We start from the raw sequence: 19601 nt of genomic DNA, 5'->3' as shown, positions 1-19601 counted from the left end.
TATCATAATTTTGTCCATGCTGTTAGTTGTTTCTTATCTAAACTTCAAGTTGTCCTCGCTCTTGGAATCTGTTTCAGGGTCTGACTTGTGGTGCCTCTGGGTTTCGTTGTTGTTGATTCAGATCCTCAGCTCGCCCACACGAATATTCTAGTTCACTAATCAATTGTCCTTGGGTCAGTCGACTACTGGCCTCTCGGTTGCGGTCGGAGTTCAGCGAGTTTCCTCAACAGTAGCTTAATCAATTGATGTACCACCGTCACTCGGCTCCTCCACCCCAGGGTCGGTCTGGTGGCTACCCCCCTCCGCAACAGCAGTGGGCTCCTCCCCAGCCTTACCAGTAGGTTTCCTTTCGCGACACCATACGCACCGGTGCATTCAATGATTGACGATTTTCCAGATATCCGCCGTATCCGCCTCAAGGACCTCCTCCCGCGCACACATTTCCTCCTCCTGTCCATCGCAGTTACCCATCGCCCTACCCCACGCCGCCTCCCCACTCGCCGTCTCCATACCAGCATCCTCACCATGGTAGGTCTCATTGTGCTTGCCAAACCACAGTGAAAACGCACACGCGACTAACCCACCGCAGCACACTCGCAGTCATGGAGCGCGCCGAGTCTCCCTCCACGCCCGCCCGTCGAGGCGCAGCAATTCGGTAACGGAGCACCTTCACACTACCGCTTCCAGTACTCGACATGCACAGGGCGGCGCAGAGCCCTGCTGATCGGAATCAACTATATCGGACAGCCGAATCAGCTCCGCGGATGCATCAACGACGTCACTAACATGTCGGCTTTCCTCCATGAGCGATACGGGTATCGGCGGGAGGACATGGTTATTCTCACCGATGACCAGAAGCATCCCCTGAGCATTCCTACCAAGGCGAATATACTGCGTGCGATGCATTGGCTGGTCAAAGATGCGCAGCCGAACGACTCGCTTTTCCTTCATTTCTCAGGTGGGTGGCTGTTTGTGTTTGCGATCTGTGAGGCAATAACTGAGGGACCTAGGACATGGCGGGCGAACTCCTGATCTTGATGGAGACGAAGAGGACGGTTAGTCCACTCCTGTCAAAGATTGGGCGAGAAGCTGACAGAATCAAGGCTATGACGATGTCATCTACCCTGTCGACTACCGTGTGGCGGGCCACATTGTAGATGATGATATGCACAGCATAATGTTAGTTTGTTTCTTCTGATTAATACCTTACTTAATACTCACCAAGACAGGGTTCGGCCGTTGCGTCCGGGAGTTCGATTGACGGCCATATTCGACTCCTGTCATTCGGGGACTGCTCTGGATTTGCCATATGTTTATTCAACTCAGGTTAGGCTAAGAACTCTGGAAGCTCCAAGAGCACCGTGCTAATCCCTGCAGGGCATCCTGAAAGAACCAAACCTCGCCAAAGAAGCAGCGCAGGACCTGTTCAGCGCCATTGCTTCATACGGAAAAGGGGATCTGGGCGGAGTCGCCATGACGGCGATTGGGTTTCTCAAAAAGGCGGCAAACGGCGACTCGGCGCGTCAGCGGACGGTAATGACCAAGACGTCTCCGGCAGATGTGGTCATGTTTTCTGGCTCCAAGGACACACAGACATCGTGAGTGCTCTTGATGCGCTTTATTTACTGACGTCGTGTCTTTGCGGAGCTGACGGTCTTTTCCCAGAGCGGACACATTCCAGGACGGAGAAGCCCGTGGCGCTTTGAGCTGGGCTTTCATCAAGTCCTTGAGACAGTGGCCGAATCAGAGCTATCTGCAGCTACTGAACTCGATCCGAGCACAGCTCGAGGGCAAATACACACAGAAGCCGCAGCTGAGCTGTAGCCATCCATTGGGTGGGTCAACTCAAGTCGTACAGCATCGATATACGAGCTAACATAGCAACAGATGTGAATCTGCTTTTCGTGATGTGAATGACACTCGGTATTATACGAATTATGATTGATGGATGATATGACTGTGGCATTTGATAGCAGCGGTCCCGTCGACTTTATGTGTGTGTCCAGCGTGCAGACCGGCTATTGAATCTCAACCAGGGCTTCCATCTACATCGAGGTGCATGGGTCATGCGTGCGATCGACGAGCGGGCAACAGGTTGTTTAGATACCCAACAAATGAATAACGAAGTAACAAAGATGTAATAAATGGTCAGATTGGATTCGAATTTCTGGAATGCCTTCCTTCAGGGGGTAGATGAAAGTGACTACCAGCCCCTGTCCAAACGTAAAGAATGATCATCTCCCATGTCCCCATTTCTAACCTCTAACCCCTTCCCTGCGAGGTCTCAAGGAGATTTTGGACTTTACAAATCTCGTACCTAACGAAGTAGCGCGAAACCATTGACTCTGGGATTTCTCAGTAGCACAGTACTGCCTAGGTACCTATTTCCACTGGTTACCGATATGAAGGCTGGACGCTCATTTGTACTAAGCCAAATCAGGAGTTGAAGGTGGCTTCGAGTCGCTGGCCAGTTGCTTAATTGACCTTGCATAGTTGATGCATTCCACCACAGCCATAATATTATCTGTACATTGCCACCCAGAGATTGTAGCATCCAACCTCTCGGGGAGATTTATTGCAGCCTAAATCAATGCTAGCAGAAAAGTGATGTTGCGGGCTAGCAGCGATGGCGGAGTGGCCGACACCATGTTTCACCTGCAAGGCGGCTGATCTCTATTTTTATGGTCGGACTTGGCATCGATGCATATGCAGAGTTGCAACTAGGTATTCTGCTCACATATGGTTAATAGTAGTAGCGGCCATAATCCGTATCCATTCAGTGTGTACTTGTTTCGCATGGATTTGTGGCGGAGCAGCACTTTCATCGTGTTATTATTCCATCCCCTGATTGCACGAAGTGGACAAAAGAGTCTCCACTGGTACGGAGTACCTGTGGAACAGCCCGTAGCCACGGCTGCGGACCATGGATGCAGGAGTACACATACGTACATGTACCTAAGACATGGGTTGAGATTTGAGAATCAAAGATCACGACATGAAAGATTCGATCTTTCAAGTCCAATCGCTTGTTTGAGATACTTCCGGCAGCGTCAACTGCCGCGTCATCTGGCGCGTGAACGTCTCCAAGCAGGCACTCTGAAGGGGTTTGTCAGCGGGAATCGGCTCGGAGGGTGGCTCAGGTCTTTTAGTTCCGAGTGTTTAAACTCAGTATCCGAAGTTTTGGTAGTCCATGGCTGTTTCGAGTCTACGTATGCTGTGAGGGGAAGAATTGGAAAGAATCCTGGAGGCCGGAAGGGATGGCTGGAGTACAGTACTCTGTCGTGCGACTGCGCAAACTCGAGCAATGCTGCTGGAGCAGACTCGTGAAAGCAAACATGTACCACTTCGGACGTAGACGGACCGTAAAGACTGGTGACTCCATAGTTCCACTCTTTCCACTTAGCTTCTCTTCTATCTGAGACCGATGGCCAGTTATTACTGCTCGTTCATCCACGTCCTTCCCCCGGGACAGATCCCAGGCAACTGACAAGTGAAAGGTGCAACTGGCAAGTAAAGACTGTGTGGTGTCTCTTGAGTAGTCCTCTCCATCCACAATCTTCGGTCCTACACTCAAGGGCCATCAGTAATAAGCATCCTCATCATCATCAACTGCTCCATATCTCATACGCAGAATGTCAACATCCTCCGCAACAGATTCTTCGCGGGAATCCGATCCCGACAGCCCCGTCTCCCTCTCCAGCCGCAACATCAACAACCCCGTCTTCTCCTTCCCCGTTCCCCAATGTCGTCGAACGCGAAGAGACATCCCCAAAGTGCACCGCTACTATTCCACACCGTTGCGAGCAGACTCGCCCGACTCCACCCCGCTGCAGCTGTACGGCCTCGAACAGCGCGAGCCGTCTATCTATGAGAAACCGCGCCTCCTCCGCCGCTTCTCGCACGTCCTCGACGACATCAAGGAGGACTTCTCCCTGCAACTGGACCCAAACAACATGGCCGACAAGATCCGGAGCCGACGCCAGTCGATGCTGATGTTCGATGCGGCCCCGTTGCCGTCAGGGGCAGGCGCAGACGCAGCACTCCATCCTGATCAGCGTCCCATCACGGCGTCTGGCCCGCCGCGCTCGAGACCCCGCTCCATCCTCTCTTTCGATAACTGGACCCCGCCCACGAGAGGACTGAGTCGCCGACTATCGACTTTCCGGTTCGGTTCGAGGAGGAAGAGGGCTTCGCCCGCACAGCTCTCGAGCATCTCGCAGCCGAACTTGATCGGGTCGTCGACGGATATGTAGCCCTCGGTCTCGTTTCCAGGCCATTCCATCGGACTCGTCCTTGTCCAAATATCTCGCTCGATGCGACCGTGTCCTCGATCGCAACTATTTAGCCTGCATTCTCGCAACATTCAACCAACCCTTCGGTAAAAGTCTTTCCTCGGTCGACGCATATATTCATGGTTATTCGCATTAGCTTGGCGTTTGGTGCTGGTGTTGGAGCTGGTATTCAACAATAATAGACTGTCTTTGGCGCTGCATTTCCTTTCCTTCCTGTCATCAAAATCAAATATATGTACATAGCTTAGTAGTAAGGGTATAGCTATAGCTATACTATATCCTCGAGCTTAATCAATCACCTTGGTCTCTCCCTCCAAAAAAAAATAATTGCTTAATGCATGTGATAATTCAGCCACTTAATAACCGCACCAATCACCAACCGAAAGGCAGCGTTATCAGCTCACACTATCTACTCCGTAGCGATTAGTCGACAGGATAAGCGCTGCTCGGCTGCTCTAGACAAGCCTCCAGTATGCTAGAGAATGAAATCTCACCAATCGCTCGCCGCTTCCTTATCGATTCGTCTCTGGTATGGAGGGCGGCGTAGCAGATTGGTTCGCCGCGTGGTTTTCTTTTCTTTCGTTGGTGGAAAAATAAGTGTCTATGCTGTAATTATTATCATGTTAGGGTATCATCAAGTACGCCGTTCTTGAGGGCAATAGCGTGCTGGGTTACATTGGCATTCAGCCGTGAATTTAGCCGAAGGCCTCGGTCACTTTACGCAGTCCGGGGTACTCCAGCTGATCGTCCCCGGATCGGTCGCTGGCTCGAAGCAGAAGTTGAGATGGAGGGACCTTTCGTTCTTAAAAAGAATGAGTGAGTCTCTTTATTAAAGCTGTATCAAAGTGAATGGTATATCCGTGTACTGTGTAAGTCTAACGCCAACCCAACCCAACCCAACCCAACCGCCGTCCTGATGTAAAATGTAAACTGTAAACTCCAATAAATACCAGCCCAACTTTGAAAGCAGTGTCCTGCACGCCCGATATCCTAAACCACCCTCTGCCTAACGCACTGCATCCATAGCTGCGAAACGAAAGCGATGTCCGCTCCGACCCCTCTATAGAGTGACGCTCTCCAGATCCCGCAGCACGACAGACATCTGGGCCCGTTTTGCGGCTTCCGCGACGAGACTAAAGTCTCGTAGGAAAGGGGCTGTTGCTAATGGACCCCCCGAGCCGGTGACCTGGTGACGGTAGATGTCAGCTGCCGGGGGCGGGGGCGCCGTGATCGCAGACTCGGTGGAAGAAGTGGTCTGCTTGTGTTTTTGTTGGTGCTGTTGTTGTTGCCCGCTCGCTCCGAACTGCGTCTGGTTTGTACTTGAAGGTAGGATGTTCTGCGGTTGGGCTGTCATCGCTGAGGGTGCGTAGCCTAGTGTGACTGACGAGGATGGTATGGAGTTGGAGCCTTGGATGTTGCTGTGGGATATGGAGTGCAAAGTGCGGGCAGAGTTGTCCATGACGGTGGTCAGATTGAGATGACTGGAGGATCAAGTCGTCAAAGTATCGCTGGCGAAGGATGGTTAAGGTCGGAGGAGCGGGGTACAGCGTTGGACCCGACAATATGGGCTGATTGCGGTAGACTGGCTAGTGCGGCAGTGGTGTATTGGTTAGCATTGGTAAATGGCGTGATGGTGGAGGTGATGGTAAAAGTGATGTGAAAGAAGAGAGGAAGAAAATAATTATCGGCCGGTCAATGTCGCAACACGTGGGGGCTTACCCAGATATACCGCGGAATGACGTCCGATAGGAAGCTGGAGGAAAAAGTATGTGAACCGGTGATGACGCTGGTATGAAATTGGCCCAGAGATGCAAGCCAAGACTAGGAGAAGAGAAAGAGCGTCTACTTATGAACTCTAACAGAGTCGCTGACTTGGTAGATGCAACCTATGCCTGGTCAAGGGGATTTAACTATGCGCAGGATCCACAGCGACTATTGTCGCCCATTTGATGATCATCGGGTGGATGAGGATGATTTCTTTCCAGAATCTACAAGAGAAAAGGCGAAAATTACCCGATGTATATCCGGTGCGTATCTCCACGTATTCCTCTGCGGGGTTCCCAGCCGTCACATGCAGGTACCCCTGCAGAAATTATTGTATGGTATTGTATGCCGGCGAAGCCTCGGCAGCTTTGTGGATATATACTCACGTGATCTCATGTGATAAAGTCTTGGACTAGTCCAATTATGGAAATTACCCCACCATCACCGATAGAGAATTTATCACCGATAGCGAAATTGTTGCGATTGGACTGCGCCATGTGATGTCCTCTTGCTTCTTTTATCCATCCGTCGAAACTTCATTGTACAATGGCAAATGAAGAAGATTTCGTCGGGTTTGGGGACACCTTCAAGGACCCCGAAGGCTTCTACCCTCCTGAGAAAGAACCCACCTTCGCTGAGCACCAGATGCTCACCGGCCAGACGGTGCGCGTGCGCCTTGTCGGCAGCCATCCTCTCTACGTACGAACACGCTGAACCTCCCAATACTCTCCCTTTCAATTGTTGATACCTCATTCCTCTGCTTTCGCCGACTGACCGTCTTTGGAGGGTAATCTGTTGTGGAACGCCGGCCGGACGAGCGCCAAATACATAGAAGAGAAAGCTAGTGCCCTTGTCGAGGGGAAAGATGTCTTAGAGATTGGAGCTGCGGCAGGTGTCCCGAGCATCGTCAGCGCAATCAAAGGAGCTCGTACCGTCGTCATGACCGATTACCCTGATCCGGACCTGGTCGAGAACATGCGATACAATGCCTCGCTCTCGGCGCCTATCATTCCGAGCTCGTCGTCCCTTTACGTTGATGGATACAAATGGGGTAATCCGGTTGAACCGTTGACCGCGTATCTTCCCGAGGGCTCGAATAGTTTCGACCTTCTGATCATGGCCGACGTGGTGTACAGTTATCGCGAACATCCCAACCTGATCAAGGTCATGCAGCAAACCCTGAAGAAATCCAGGGACTCCGTTGCGCTGGTGGTCTTCACACCTTACGAGCCCTGGCTGCTTCCCAGGACTGAGACTTTCTTTCCATTAGCAGAGCAAAGCGGTTTTCAGGTCACCAAGATTTTCGAAAAGGTCATGGATAAGGTCTTGTTTGAGAACGACCCTGGTGTAGGTTTTGAACTTCTCTTGCATAACGCATTTGCTGACAAGGCTGCAGGACGAATTACTTCGAAGGACGGTATTCGGATATGAGATTCGATGGGCTCCGGATCGATTGAATTGACAGTGGGTGTGAAGACTAAAAAGTGTATATACATTGGCGGTTAATGACCTTGACGAACCCATACCCGTAGAATGATTGCCCTAGTGGCGTGCAAGCAATCTTATATGCATTTAAATTGACCAGTAGAGTGCAGAATGCTCGCGTGCTCTCAAGTAACCGTATCCACGTTTTCTTTGTAGAAGAGGTTAGGCCTACCTCCATCAATACGACCAGCAGATCGCCAAGTCACATGCCGCCCGCAGCAGTAGCCCCGCGAAGAAAAAAGTCTCCGCCAAACACAGCGTCACATCCCTCATCCACTCTTGTTATAATGCCGGTAAGACTTACTGCTCTAGTGTTCCAATGTCTTTATCAAGAGGAGCTAATACCAAAGGAATAACAGCTCATCGTGCTCTCAGGCTATCCCTGCTCCGGTCTCTCGTACCGCGCCCAACAGCTCGCCTCGCTCCTCGAGGCGACGCAAGATGAACTCTTCAAATCCGGCGCTATCGCCGCCTCGAGACCCCGATACAAGATACACATCGTCCCGACACATGATCCCTCGCATCCAAGGACTGTATATGACAATGCGAGGACGGAAAAAGAGGCGCGTGGAGTCGCATATGCGCGGGCAAAGCGCGCCTTAGGCCGAGATAGTTTCGTGATTCTTGATGGGATGAACTACATCAAGGGGTATAGATATCAACTTTGGTGTGAGGCGAAGGCGTTAGGGACGACCTCTTGTGTCGTAAGTTTACAACTGGACTTCAGTCCTTGGGTGGAAGCTGATGTGGAATGCTGAAGGTACACGTCGGGACCCCTGTCGATCAATGCATCGCGAACAACGAAGCCAGGATACGTCGTCAGAACGCGCAACAGCCGCAGTCTGAATCGCACGACAACGAGCCAAAGGAAGCATCGACAACAGAAGCAGACTCACAAGTCGAAGCGCAACAGTCCACGCAATCCAACGGCCCCTCCTCCACTGTCGAAGACACCGAAGAACCATACCCCCCGGACCTCCTCAAGAACCTCATCTTCCGCTACGAAGAACCCAGCACCCACAGCCGCTGGGACAAACCTCTCTTCACCGTTCCCTGGAGCGACCCTGAGCCCCCCATCGCCGAGATCTGGACCGCCCTAACCGGCATCCCGCACCCATCCACCTCCACCGACGCTGAAACCCCCGTCACAACTCTCACAAATGCCCTCGCATCCAGCGCCCTCCTCTCCGACACAGCTAGCATCAACACCTCCGCCACAGCACGCACCCCGCGCACTGCTGCGCTCCAACGCCCAAAGATAAAACCCCACCAGGCAACCGTCCAACCCACCGCAACGGACTCCTCCGCCCTCTACTCTATGGAGAAATGCACCTCCGCCATCGTCACCGCAATCCGCTCCTACACACTCGCCAACCCCTCCGCCGAGGCTGCGCTAGCCCAGAGTCCTGACGCCCGTGGCATCGCAATCCCCGTCCCCGAGGCGTCAGCGCCTATCTTCATCCCGGCGCATGTGGCCACATCAGGTACGACGGACGAGCTTGCCGGTGCGGGCGGCATCCTTGCTTTACCGCGTCTGCAACGTCTGCGGAGGCAGTGGATTGGACTGAATCGTGCGTATGTTGGTGTGAGCCATACGTCGGCTGGCAAGGGTGGGCTGGCGCCCGACCAGGTGGGAGATGCGTTTGTGAGATTCCTGAATGCGGAATTTGCGGGGGAGAGCGGAGTTTGAATTGAAACCTTTTCTCTTCAGATTCTCTGCGCGGCTTGATCTGTTCTGGGTAGTTCATCGCATTGCATAGCTTGTTGGCTTCGATCGATCGAAAAGTCGTTTAGTTGGATGATATTATGACGAGTGATGATCTGGATATAGAGATAGACAGTAAATTATGGTCATTCTGAAGTGACCGCTTATTTCTAATCAAATGAAGAGGATAATATCAATAAGAGAATTGCTATATTGACTTTTGATTTAAGAGTTCATTCACATAGAAAACAAAGCAAAAATCAAGATCAAACAAACAGACTATAAACAAAAAGTCTAAACCGAAAAATAAAAACAATGTCTCATACACAAAAGCCTGCCCGTCTTTTTATTTTGTCAAGACCAGCCGTCGAAAGCGCTGGGCAGCAGAGATCCCACCCCATCACCACGAGTACAAGAAGTTGTTATACACAAAACAAGAGTATMCAAGTATCCCTGTAAGGAAAGTCAGGAACGAAATAAGGAAGCGAGGAGCGTCTCTCCCCCGATGACCTGGGTCATCTTCGGCTCTGGCTCCCGAGGAAGCCGGCCGTTGGGCCTGTGACGAGACAGCCGCGCGTCAGCAAGATTGACGCTGCGGTCGTAAACTGGTCCGATATGCGTCCAGTAGTCTGTTCAAAGGAAGAGCTCTCAAAGCAGGACGCTCCGACACCGATGGAGGTATGGCGAGCACTGCGAAAACTCTTGAGCGTGGAAGAAAATCCTTGGGACACAAACAGCAAATCCAATGGCCAGGATGGAAAGCTTTCCGGGACGTGTCTGTGATTTTTCCATGCATGGGACCTGCCTCCTGGGCAATGAGAGGTCAAGATAGACCATTGATCTCCGACAAGGAGTCCTCAGAGGGAAAGAAGTCAAGAAAGAAGGAACTCAAAACCAGAGTGCATTCACGCAGGATGTCCGTTGGAAAGGGAAGAAGTCTGGCTGGCTTCGATGTGGCGGTAGTTCAGTCCCAGAGTGATCAATTCCTGGAGGCTGGCATTGACCTTGTCATGCATGGAGGAATCCTGAGGGGTGATGTTGCTGAGTTCCTCGAGCAAGCGCGCGCGGCAGTTGTAGTAGTTCCTCTCCGCATTCTGGAGCCTCTGACTGTGGTGGCTTGCGGTCTGCTGGAGAGCCTTCAAGGTGCTGGTCTGAGAGTGCGTGGATCTCGTCCGCTTCATTGTCTGCGCACCAGATGTACCAGTGACTCTCCGCTTGCGTCCGCTTGCCTCCTTCTTTTTAGGAGCGGCAACGCCAGAGGGAGAGTGTTCCGGAGAGCTAGGTCTCTCGGAAGAGGCGTAGTCGTGGACACGACGCATGTGGTCAAAGAGGTTCCATCTACGCGGGAATCCATATCCAGGCACAGATCTGTCGCATCCTTCGAACAGGCAAAGGTGAGGGTTATCACCGTGACCGTGGAATCCGTGGGCCTCGCGCTCGTGGCGGAACAGACAGGCATTGGATGAGAACTGCAGCTGAGCCTCCATGCAGGCAGGGACCTTGCAACGGTAGGGCTTCAGGTGGGAATCAAGGTATTTGCTGTTTGATTTATCAGCGATATGAACATTAGAACAAAATAGCCGGTTCACACTCACTGGTAAGCGCATTTTTGCGTGGTTGGGGGGTGATTGCAAGGTTTCTCTCCATTGGCGAAAGGGCAGTAATATTTCCCGTCACTGTGGGTGGGGTAGGAATAATATGGGTGGTCGCGAGGATTCCGCAGATCTGTGTTCTCCTTGGACCTCTGCCGAGAGGGTTCCCTGGCAGGTAGGGGTGGGAAGAATTCCTGTTCTTGCTTGACCTGGGCCTGGGATGATGGAGACGATGTCTGCAAAGCAGGTCTGCGAGCATTCTTGGTAGGCCTGATGGTTCTGCAAACGAATCAATATTTGCTTTAGATCAAACATCATGCAGAAGTTCTCACCTGTTTGGATCCTGCTCACTAAGAGGCGGCGTGAGGGGGAAGAGAGGATCTCCCAAGTTAATGCCCTGAGTCCCAAGTGGCGTGGCAGTGACATCCTTCAACATGGCTTCTTCGTGGGTCATAAAAGTTGGGTATCCTGAGTGGGAGCAAGAGGTGGCCACGGAGACATCATTGCTTGCTTCGGTCAAAGGGGGAGAAACAGGCATTGGCTGGAAAAGATTGCTTGGGAGGTGATCCAGGGAAGAGGGGTGGTAGTTTCTGGTGTCTGCTAGAATGGAATTCCATTCATTGGTGGTGACCATGTGGCAATCTTCAGCATGAGAACTGTGTCCAACGGAAAGAGCATCATCAGGGGTGCACGGCTGGGTCCCATTCTGGCCACAGGTATCATTATCATATGCGGCAAAATCCACAAGGGAAGAATAATGACTGAAGTCATGTGCGTGCGAGAAATCCAGGTCATGATGGTCCCCAATATCCTGGAAATCGGATCCTGACTGGTAGATAACATCGCTTGGTCCCACAGTGGTAGGCAAAAGCTGCTGAGACAAGGAGAAGGAAAGCATTTGCACCTCAGGAGTTTCTGGTTTGCTCGATGAGATAACACTGTGGTCAAATGCATCGGCATCATGCAAAGCCCATTTCAGGTCGTGAGGGGTTCCATGGCCATGATGTGTACTGGAGCACAATGAGAAGTTATCCTGGCTTGAGAGTTCATCATCCTGGATCATTCTGGGGGCCGTATTTGAGATTCCTTGGGTCTGCCTGGTCTGAGAGATCTGGTCCATGTTTTGCAAAGCTGACTGGGACAGAGAAACCCGCTCGGGGTCATTCTTGACACTGCAAGACATTGTGTTTTATAGGTCCAGCTATGACTGGAAAGCAATCAAAGACAAGCACTAGACTGAAAGACAATTGAAGTCAGTAATCCACCTTCATTCACGAATGTTATAGTATAACACATTGCATATAAAATAGAAATTGAGAGTCCATCCTAAAGATCCAGTCGTTGTCCTGAAGCGCCAGTTTAGCTCTTTTGCACATGTTGCTGGGAAGTCGGCCGTAGAAAGATCGTCAGAACAAGGCACCTGGTAAGGGTCGATGGCGAGTCCGCTTAAGGCGAAAGTTGTTGTACCGGCGTGATGATCATGGTCAGTGAGAAGAGTGAAAAGGTCGACAGATGCAAGTCAAGGGAACAACGTTCAGCTAACGCTACACGTCGTCGGATATATCCTGCGGGAGGCCTGTTATGTCGGTGCTGTTATCCAGAGGAAGCCTTGGTTGAGACTACAATGATTTGAGATCGGGTAAATCCAGGATTCAGGTGAAATGATGGTCCCATGTAAGTCGACTCTCAAGAGTATGTGATTCCTTAGGCACTATTCAGAGATCCAGAGGTCCAAAGAACGGAGTTCATAGAAGCATTATTTCAAGTTATCCCAGGCAGGTAAGGCAGGCAAAGTCCAGTGAAGTTCTCCAAGGCAAAGGTGAAGACCCCGTGGTAAGCTTAAAATCCAAGTCTCGCTCCAGGATTGAAGTGAGAAGTCCATGGCAGGGCAAAGAAAACGATGAAGTCCATGGCAAAGTGATGTGCAAGTGTGCAACATTAAGCAACACTTGAGTGTCCAGTCTGACAGCGGCTGCTGTAGAGACGTTTGTAGTCCAGTGGAGTCATTATTCAAGAAACTGTCAAGTGACAGTGAAATCCAGCAGGAAAACTAAAGTCCGGGAGTCCAGGAAGCCCAAGTCGGCCAGGCATGTAGTTGTGAAAGCGGTCCAGATTTGTCGCAGTGGCCAGGTCAAAGGGAAGAAAAAGAAAAGAAAATAAAGAAAAGGGAACAACAAGGAAACAATTGAGGGGTCTACCTGTTATCTGTCGATGATTTTTTCAGACTAAAGCCTGGGAGTAAGGACAAAAACAGAAACAACAGTGAAAGCAGATCCTATCCGGGCGGTGGTATGTATTCCAAAAGGCAGTCTGGGTTGTTTGAAGCCAGGGTAATGGTTTTCTTCTTTCCAAGATCCAGGGTTTGGAAGCTTGCGCAGTATTGGAGAGAAGAACGAAGACGAGAACAATTAAGCCTTCAAAGCGAGATTGGCAGTATTGTATGAACTAGGTAGCTGATGTAAGAGTCGATTTGACGGCGAATCAGAGAAGAGATATGCAGTTTCTTGAAAGCCTGGGGTATCAAAAAGGAAGTCGGCTGCCAAGTCTGAAGCTGGAGATGAGGATGATGAGATCAGAAAAGAGAAGATCAAGAAGATTTGGGTCGAGGGGGGATCAACGGCCTTTTTAGACCTCGTCCCGTTCAGGACTCAGGAGGCGCGATCAGGAGAGGGGCAAGCAAAGTGGGCAAAAGGAACGAAAAGACCGTCCAAGCGTGAGGCCGGCCTGGGATTCTGCAGCAGCCAACTGCCTCACTGGCACTATCGAGGCCGATGATTCGATCCTGCAAGAAGAGTGCGGTGATTTCGGATGCAGCTGGCGCAGCGCCAAGTGGTGACGACGGTGGTGCCATCTGCCAATAGTTCCCCCTTTCGACTGTCAATCATTACAGTTTTCGACGTGGCAGAGACACTCGCGTCTCCAGAAGTGGATGTATCATATTTCTTTCTCGTTCACTCGTCGTTATTTCGGAGTAATTTTCGCATTATTATTACTGGGATATTCGGAAATTCAATATGTAGCGGTGAAGCGGAAGTTTAAAAGGCCTGCTCCATTTGTGGTGGCTGCTCCTATTGGCTATGTGCCAGTCGCAGGGCTGCGGACTTGCATCATCCGCCGATTCCTTCTCGAACAAACATGACGCACTACGGTGTCGATTGGATGAGAGCGTCTCCCGCCATTCATCCTCGTGCAGGGTGAGAGATTGCGGGAGCCTTCCAAGATTTCCCTCAGCCCGCCTCATATAGAGCAAAAGATCATAGAATTAATATGATGCGACTCATGCGAGAGGGAGAGTCAGAACCAGCGCCAAGGTCACAAGCCCACAAGCCCACAAGCGAGAGGATACGGCATTGTGAATAGTCGCTGGTGCCGTCCCTGATCAGCCCACAGCCAGTGACCGGCGGCTGATGGAACACGCTGATCAGCCATGACTATCCGCTGCCCCCTTGTGCCCCGCTTTCCCTCGTGAACATCGCCAAAATGTCAGAAACTCATCGTTTGGACGAGACGGCAACACGTCAAATTCTCCTACGCATCGGGGAACTAGGATAACTATCTTCCACTGCAGGTAACCAGGGAGTAGTTGGCAGTTTCACCCCTCATGCAGTCTCACTATGTCCAGTCATTTGCTGCTGAGGCTGCTCAGCCTGCGAAGAAACATCAAAACCGCTGTCAGAGAGCGCAAACAGGATATTGGAAGGGTGAGCAGAGTGCATTTATCTACGACCGTGCATCGTCAGATTAGAGAATCCACTTCCTACTGGTTTGGGCTGCAGCGTAGTCGGTCCAGGTTGGGCAGCAATGCATGAGGACACTGAAGTCGGAGGGAGCCTAGCCCTTCATTTTTATCTACAATTTTTATTTTCGTGTCTGTTGATGAGAATTATTAGCAACTCATCAAAAATAACTCTCTCTTGAGAACAGGAACAGTATTGAGCAGCGCAGACGGGAGATTTATCAGATAGGGGTGAAAGATGGTAGAAGGTTGTCGTTCAGCAATCCGAAGATTTCAGTTGAACTATGCTTATTGGTAATGGTGATCATCATGTGAAGGACACAATAGGTCCTTGCATCATCCCGTCCAGCTCAAATTGAGGGAGAACATAGTGGGGGCACTCTCGAGACAATTCTCATGGAAAGGAAAATTGGTTTATTGAAAATAAAAAATAAAAAATAAAAAAAAAATAAAAAAAAGCGCTTACCTTGTCATTTGGACGCTGAGTCGTCAGAAGGCAGGCACCGATATAACCCGATTTCTGAGCAGTGTAAGTACAAACGACTGTGCCTGCATCTGGGCACAGGCCGAGTAGCTATAGGGCAATCTTGTCGCCATCCATTGGGCTGGTAGATGCCACAAGCGTCCTTGAGATTGTTGAGGTTGATGTTGGACCATGTACGGAGTAAGAAGGGAACTTTCTTCGCTCTGTGCGAAGACTCGGTTTTGAGAAGCGAGTTATCACGTGATATTTTGCACTGTTTGCTTAGCCCTCTATTAGTTAATCCGGGCCTCCATAAGCTTCGTAAATGTAGGGACTTGGTGGCTTTGCGTGACCTTGGTTCTCGTACTGTTCAAGAACCGTCTTCCGGGACGGCCCGCTCCCTTCAGAGGATTTCTTTGGGCGAGCCCGGCGAAGACGGAAACTTACGGAAATAGCTTTGGGAAGCCCTCAGAAAGCTTAACGGCACTAGGTAGATAAGACCTTTTTGTTCATACAACGATACATGCCCAATCCCAATAGACAGAGTCAGGTACCAACCTTCACCTCCAGCTCAGCATCTGTACAGGCGATGGAGTCTTGCATGCAAGTAATAGCCTAACCATTCATCTGGGACCAACGACGACGGGCCGTTAGCTTCAAGGCCCCTTACTTGGTGCTCAACTTCCCGTCATGAAAGTCGCGATGGATCGACTCCGTTTAGCTTCCGCTTCGCTGCAAGTCATTTGGGCAACAATTGCAGTGAAGCAGACAGTACACTTTTGACTTGCACGATTGCAGAAGGCCATGACACGCAGCTGCTGCAACAGTCCCGCAATGTCACTGCGATTTGGGAACCATATCCACTTAGACGTCCACCATACGGAGTAGGGTTGTTGCGATTTGCGTCTTTGGACTATGTAGGGTCTGCTCGTATCAGTTAGCTAACAATATTACTGTCTACCGCATACTTGAATACGATCAGTCTGGCAAAATGGTATTGGAAACTTTAATGAGCAAGTTGAACTGCGTTCCGCTATCACATGACGGTCTGGAAATCTGGTACGCTCTCAAAACACCTATTCAGAGCTTCAACAATTATCTCTGGACTGTCGTCTCTGCTCATCTACGTGCCACATATTGCAATGAACTGGACGGGGGGTCGCTTGCAACGGCATTCGAACAATCGCTCCAGTAATCTTGCTAGGAATCAGAAGCAGAAGTTTGCAAAATCAAGACTGAGGAGCGCAAGAGATTCTCAACAGCCTCCATCACTCATTGAATTCGCGACTTTTGGGGCATCGCTTCAGCCAAAGTCCACGGGAGACGAGGCTCAAAGGCATGGATTGGCTAGTCAGGTACGATTCTGGGTCCTCGAACCCGACGATTATGTGGCTCCATAACGGATGAGAGAATGTCCATCCTCTGGATCTGCAGCTAAATTGTGTGTTTTAATAGGCTACAGTTAATTCCCCACTGGCACGGCTGGCTAGGGATTCCTCAATCTGTTCTGAGCAAGTGAATAACTCACAGCCGCCCGATCGCATAGAACATATCAAGCGCCAATTACTAGAAACAACAGACTGGGCTGCTGTCGGAGCTGCGCGGCCTCTCAAGATCTCGTTCACACCAGTCGAAGAGGTCGAGCACTTTGGCAAAAGACGAAGATTAACTGACGCTGACCGAACGAGATTAGCTACCATGGAACACAGGGCTGTGCCATCTGAATTTACCAAGTCTCGCAGGGCTCCACGACAGGATATATCGTCGGATCGACTTGGGATTGAGGGTTTAGAGATTAAGATCAATGGACGGCGGTGCCATGCTGGCGGAGACTTTGCCAAAGAGCGTCACGAGAACTTCTCCTCACAACCAATGCTCCTTGATAGAGATGTATCAGGCGGTCCCGACCAAGGCTGGGGTGCGTCAGTGCAACCCCACAATGATGCCAGGGCATGGAGCGTAAGCGAAGACTCGGATGACAGACCATTATATTGTCAGAAGAAATCAGGAGACCCTAAGTCGTCCATACGTTCTGTTATCACCCCACGATCTCGTCTCTCAGAAGCCGTCATTGCGCATCGGATATCATCCAGCAGGAACGACAGTGGTTTGATCCAGACACCCCAGTTTCCAGGTCAGGATTTTGGGGCGTCAAGCTCGACGGCCTTGAGGTACCGTGACAGCAACAAAATCCATGACTCATCCGTGTCAATCATCCAAAATCGCTTCACCATTGACGATCAGATAGCTGCCGAGAAGGAAAGATGCTCGAACGATGGGATAATGGTAAGAACATTTCCAGACCGCCATCGAGACCCGCAGCTTGAACAGGGTCCTTTTTCATGGTCCTCGAAATATTCACTCTCCCTCGATCAATCATCCGGTCATCATGAACATGAACATGCAGCGGCAGCCACACAGTCACCATCTGGATGGCTTCCCGAGCCAAGATGCAGTATAAGACGTCCATTGAGCCAGAAAGCCAAATCCTTTCTTCCATTCTGGTCAGTTATTCGGACAGACACTGCCTGTGGAAATTCACGGATTGGACGTATACATCACCGATGGTGATCTTCGGGCAACCTGTAGATGTTGCAGCGGATCAAGCAAGTGATAGAACAACAAACAGGATGTCGCCTCCGTGGAAGTCTGCAGTCAAGGAGCCGGAAATCATTTCGTTAACTGACAGTCTCGCAACATCCATCTATGAATTTGCCAGCCAAAGTCCGGACAATCGGACGGAAACCCGAGGCTCATCACGGGTCAGTCATACAGGTATTGAGGATGACGAACGAGCCAATATAATTGACAGAATCTACACTAGAACTCCAATTTTTAGCAACAGCGACCCTGGATCCGTGCGCAGCTTCTCTGTAGCCCGTGCTGACAGAAATGCAACCCCAACCACCTCAGGGTTATATCCAGAAATCGAAAGTTGTACTCCGGAACAGAATGAGCACGGAGCTCAGATAGAACCATCGCCCAAAATATTCAAGCAAGAAATGACAGATATTGTCGCACAACGTTTACTCACCTCATCCTCGCCTGATCCTCTGTTGTTATACGGAGATCACTGATATACATGTATATATCCTAGAATAGTTGGGTGACTTGAACAATGCGGCACAGCACCTACTGTCAGTGAAACAGACCACATACTATAGAAATACATCATAGAATCAGTTGAAACATGCTAATCGCATTGAGCMTGGTTACCTCGTACAGAAGACGAGAAATAGATGGTCACATGCTCGCGCGAATTTGCCCTGCAGTGCTGCCCTACTTTCCCTTTTTCGGGTGATAAGACCGTAACGTGACCGATAGCGGACAGCTTCCACTGCTGCCTCAGCTTCCAACCACCTCATACCTGCATTGACAGTCCATCATCATATTGCCCTCTTTCATCAAGAAACTATAGGCAGAGCATTACTGCATCAAACTGAGAACACATAGCCACATATCCATGCACTACCTAACCAGCCTCCTCCCCCTCACCCTCCCCATCCTCTCCGCTGCATCCCCCCTCCGCCCCCATGAAACAGACCTCACCCCTCTCCCCCTAATAATCTGGCACGGCCTCGGCGATGACTTCCAGCGCGACGGCATGAAAGAAGTCGCCGCGCTCGCCGAGTCCACAAACCCTGGAACCTACGTCCACCTCATCCACCTGGGCGACACCGCCAGCGCCGACCGCCAGGCCACCTTCCTCGGCAACGTCACCGAGCAAATCGCCCTCGTCTGCGACCAGCTCCGCGCGGATCCGATCCTCTCGACCGCCCCTGCCGTCAACGCGCTGGGCTTCTCGCAAGGCGGCCAGTTCCTGCGCGGGTACGTGGAGCGCTGCAACGACCCGCCCGTCCGCAACCTCGTCACCTTCGGCAGCCAGCACAACGGGATCGCCGAGTTCCAGGAGTGCGCGTGGAGCGACTGGATCTGCCGGGGCGCGGAGGCGCTGCTGCGTGCGGGCCGGTGGTCGAGTCTCGCGCAGTCGCGGTTCGTGCCTGCGCAGTACTTCCGCGATCCGGAGGAGCTGGACGCGTACCTCGAGCACAGCAATTTCCTTGCGGATATCAATAACGAGCGCGTGCTGAAGAATGAGAGGTACGCTGAGAACCTGCGGGGGTTGAATCGCTTTGCGATGTACATGTTTGAGGATGATACGATGGTGAATCCGAAGGAAAGTGCGTGGTTTGCAGAGGCGAACAGCACGACGGGCGAGGTGACGCCGCTTAACAAGAGGCGGTTGTATAAGGAGGATTGGCTGGGGTTGAAGGCGCTGGATGAACAGGGAAAGCTGGACTTTAGGACTGTTCCCGGTGGTCACATGCAGCTAGCTGAAGAGACCCTGGAGAAGGTCTTCAAGGAGTATTTTGGGCCAGTCGAGGTGGAGCTCCCTCCGGATAATGCTCTGCTCAAGCAGACTGGCTTGTAGACTGAGCGGGTTTACTATATGCTCTGTTGATTTTCTGCCTTCTCTGCATTGGATTAATCGCGTTGACGTGGCTGTGAAGCATCGATGTTTGTAGTTATATATACCCAGACTTCCCTGACAGTTGCTCATTTA

At 51.1% G+C, this 19601-nt stretch overlaps 7 protein-coding genes across 7 annotated transcripts; 5 read left to right on the top strand and 2 right to left on the bottom strand.

The window, feature by feature from the left end:
• Positions 1 to 245: 245 nt before the first annotated feature.
• On the top strand, positions 246 to 1913 carry Asppvi_006927 (caspase family protein; the record flags this gene model as incomplete). Its single annotated transcript, XM_043302822.1, has 9 exons — positions 246 to 337; positions 398 to 528; positions 590 to 958; positions 1011 to 1055; positions 1104 to 1179; positions 1230 to 1326; positions 1378 to 1598; positions 1666 to 1835; positions 1888 to 1913. 9 exons carry the CDS (start codon positions 246 to 248, stop codon positions 1911 to 1913), a joined length of 1227 nt encoding a protein of 408 aa, XP_043158757.1.
• Positions 1914 to 3632: 1719 nt separating this feature from the next.
• Positions 3633 to 4253, top strand: Asppvi_006926 (uncharacterized protein; the record flags this gene model as incomplete). The annotated part of the gene is made up of 1 exon (XM_043302821.1): positions 3633 to 4253. The coding sequence occupies one exon, from the start codon at positions 3633 to 3635 to the stop codon at positions 4251 to 4253; it is 621 nt and encodes a 206-aa protein (XP_043158756.1).
• A 1099-nt stretch (positions 4254 to 5352) lies between these two features.
• On the bottom strand, positions 5353 to 5751 carry Asppvi_006925 (uncharacterized protein; the record flags this gene model as incomplete). Its single annotated transcript, XM_043302820.1, has 1 exon — positions 5353 to 5751. One exon carries the CDS (start codon positions 5749 to 5751, stop codon positions 5353 to 5355), a length of 399 nt encoding a protein of 132 aa, XP_043158755.1.
• Positions 5752 to 6602: 851 nt separating this feature from the next.
• On the top strand, positions 6603 to 7518 carry efm7 (putative nicotinamide N-methyltransferase Nnt1; the record flags this gene model as incomplete). The annotated part of the gene is made up of 3 exons (XM_043302819.1): positions 6603 to 6755; positions 6843 to 7403; positions 7453 to 7518. 3 exons carry the CDS (start codon positions 6603 to 6605, stop codon positions 7516 to 7518), a joined length of 780 nt encoding a protein of 259 aa, XP_043158754.1.
• A 310-nt stretch (positions 7519 to 7828) lies between these two features.
• On the top strand, positions 7829 to 9231 carry Asppvi_006923 (putative RNA polymerase II Elongator complex associated protein Kti12; the record flags this gene model as incomplete). Its single annotated transcript, XM_043302818.1, has 3 exons — positions 7829 to 7834; positions 7901 to 8245; positions 8302 to 9231. 3 exons carry the CDS (start codon positions 7829 to 7831, stop codon positions 9229 to 9231), a joined length of 1281 nt encoding a protein of 426 aa, XP_043158753.1.
• A 920-nt stretch (positions 9232 to 10151) lies between these two features.
• Positions 10152 to 12021, bottom strand: Asppvi_006922 (putative C2H2 finger domain protein; the record flags this gene model as incomplete). Its single annotated transcript, XM_043302817.1, has 3 exons — positions 10152 to 10785; positions 10842 to 11117; positions 11171 to 12021. The coding sequence occupies 3 exons, from the start codon at positions 12019 to 12021 to the stop codon at positions 10152 to 10154; spliced, it is 1761 nt and encodes a 586-aa protein (XP_043158752.1).
• Positions 12022 to 16179: 4158 nt separating this feature from the next.
• On the top strand, positions 16180 to 19469 carry Asppvi_006921 (palmitoyl-protein thioesterase family protein; the record flags this gene model as incomplete). The annotated part of the gene is made up of 3 exons (XM_043302816.1): positions 16180 to 16392; positions 16493 to 17323; positions 18456 to 19469. 3 exons carry the CDS (start codon positions 16180 to 16182, stop codon positions 19467 to 19469), a joined length of 2058 nt encoding a protein of 685 aa, XP_043158751.1.
• Positions 19470 to 19601: the final 132 nt, after the last annotated feature.

The sequence above is a fragment of the Aspergillus pseudoviridinutans genome (genome assembly GCF_018340605.1).
Source record: "Aspergillus pseudoviridinutans IFM 55266 DNA, scaffold_4, whole genome shotgun sequence".
NCBI classification, from domain to species: Eukaryota; Fungi; Ascomycota; class Eurotiomycetes; order Eurotiales; family Aspergillaceae; genus Aspergillus; species Aspergillus pseudoviridinutans.
This window is presented reverse-complemented; position numbering and strand designations above follow the sequence as displayed.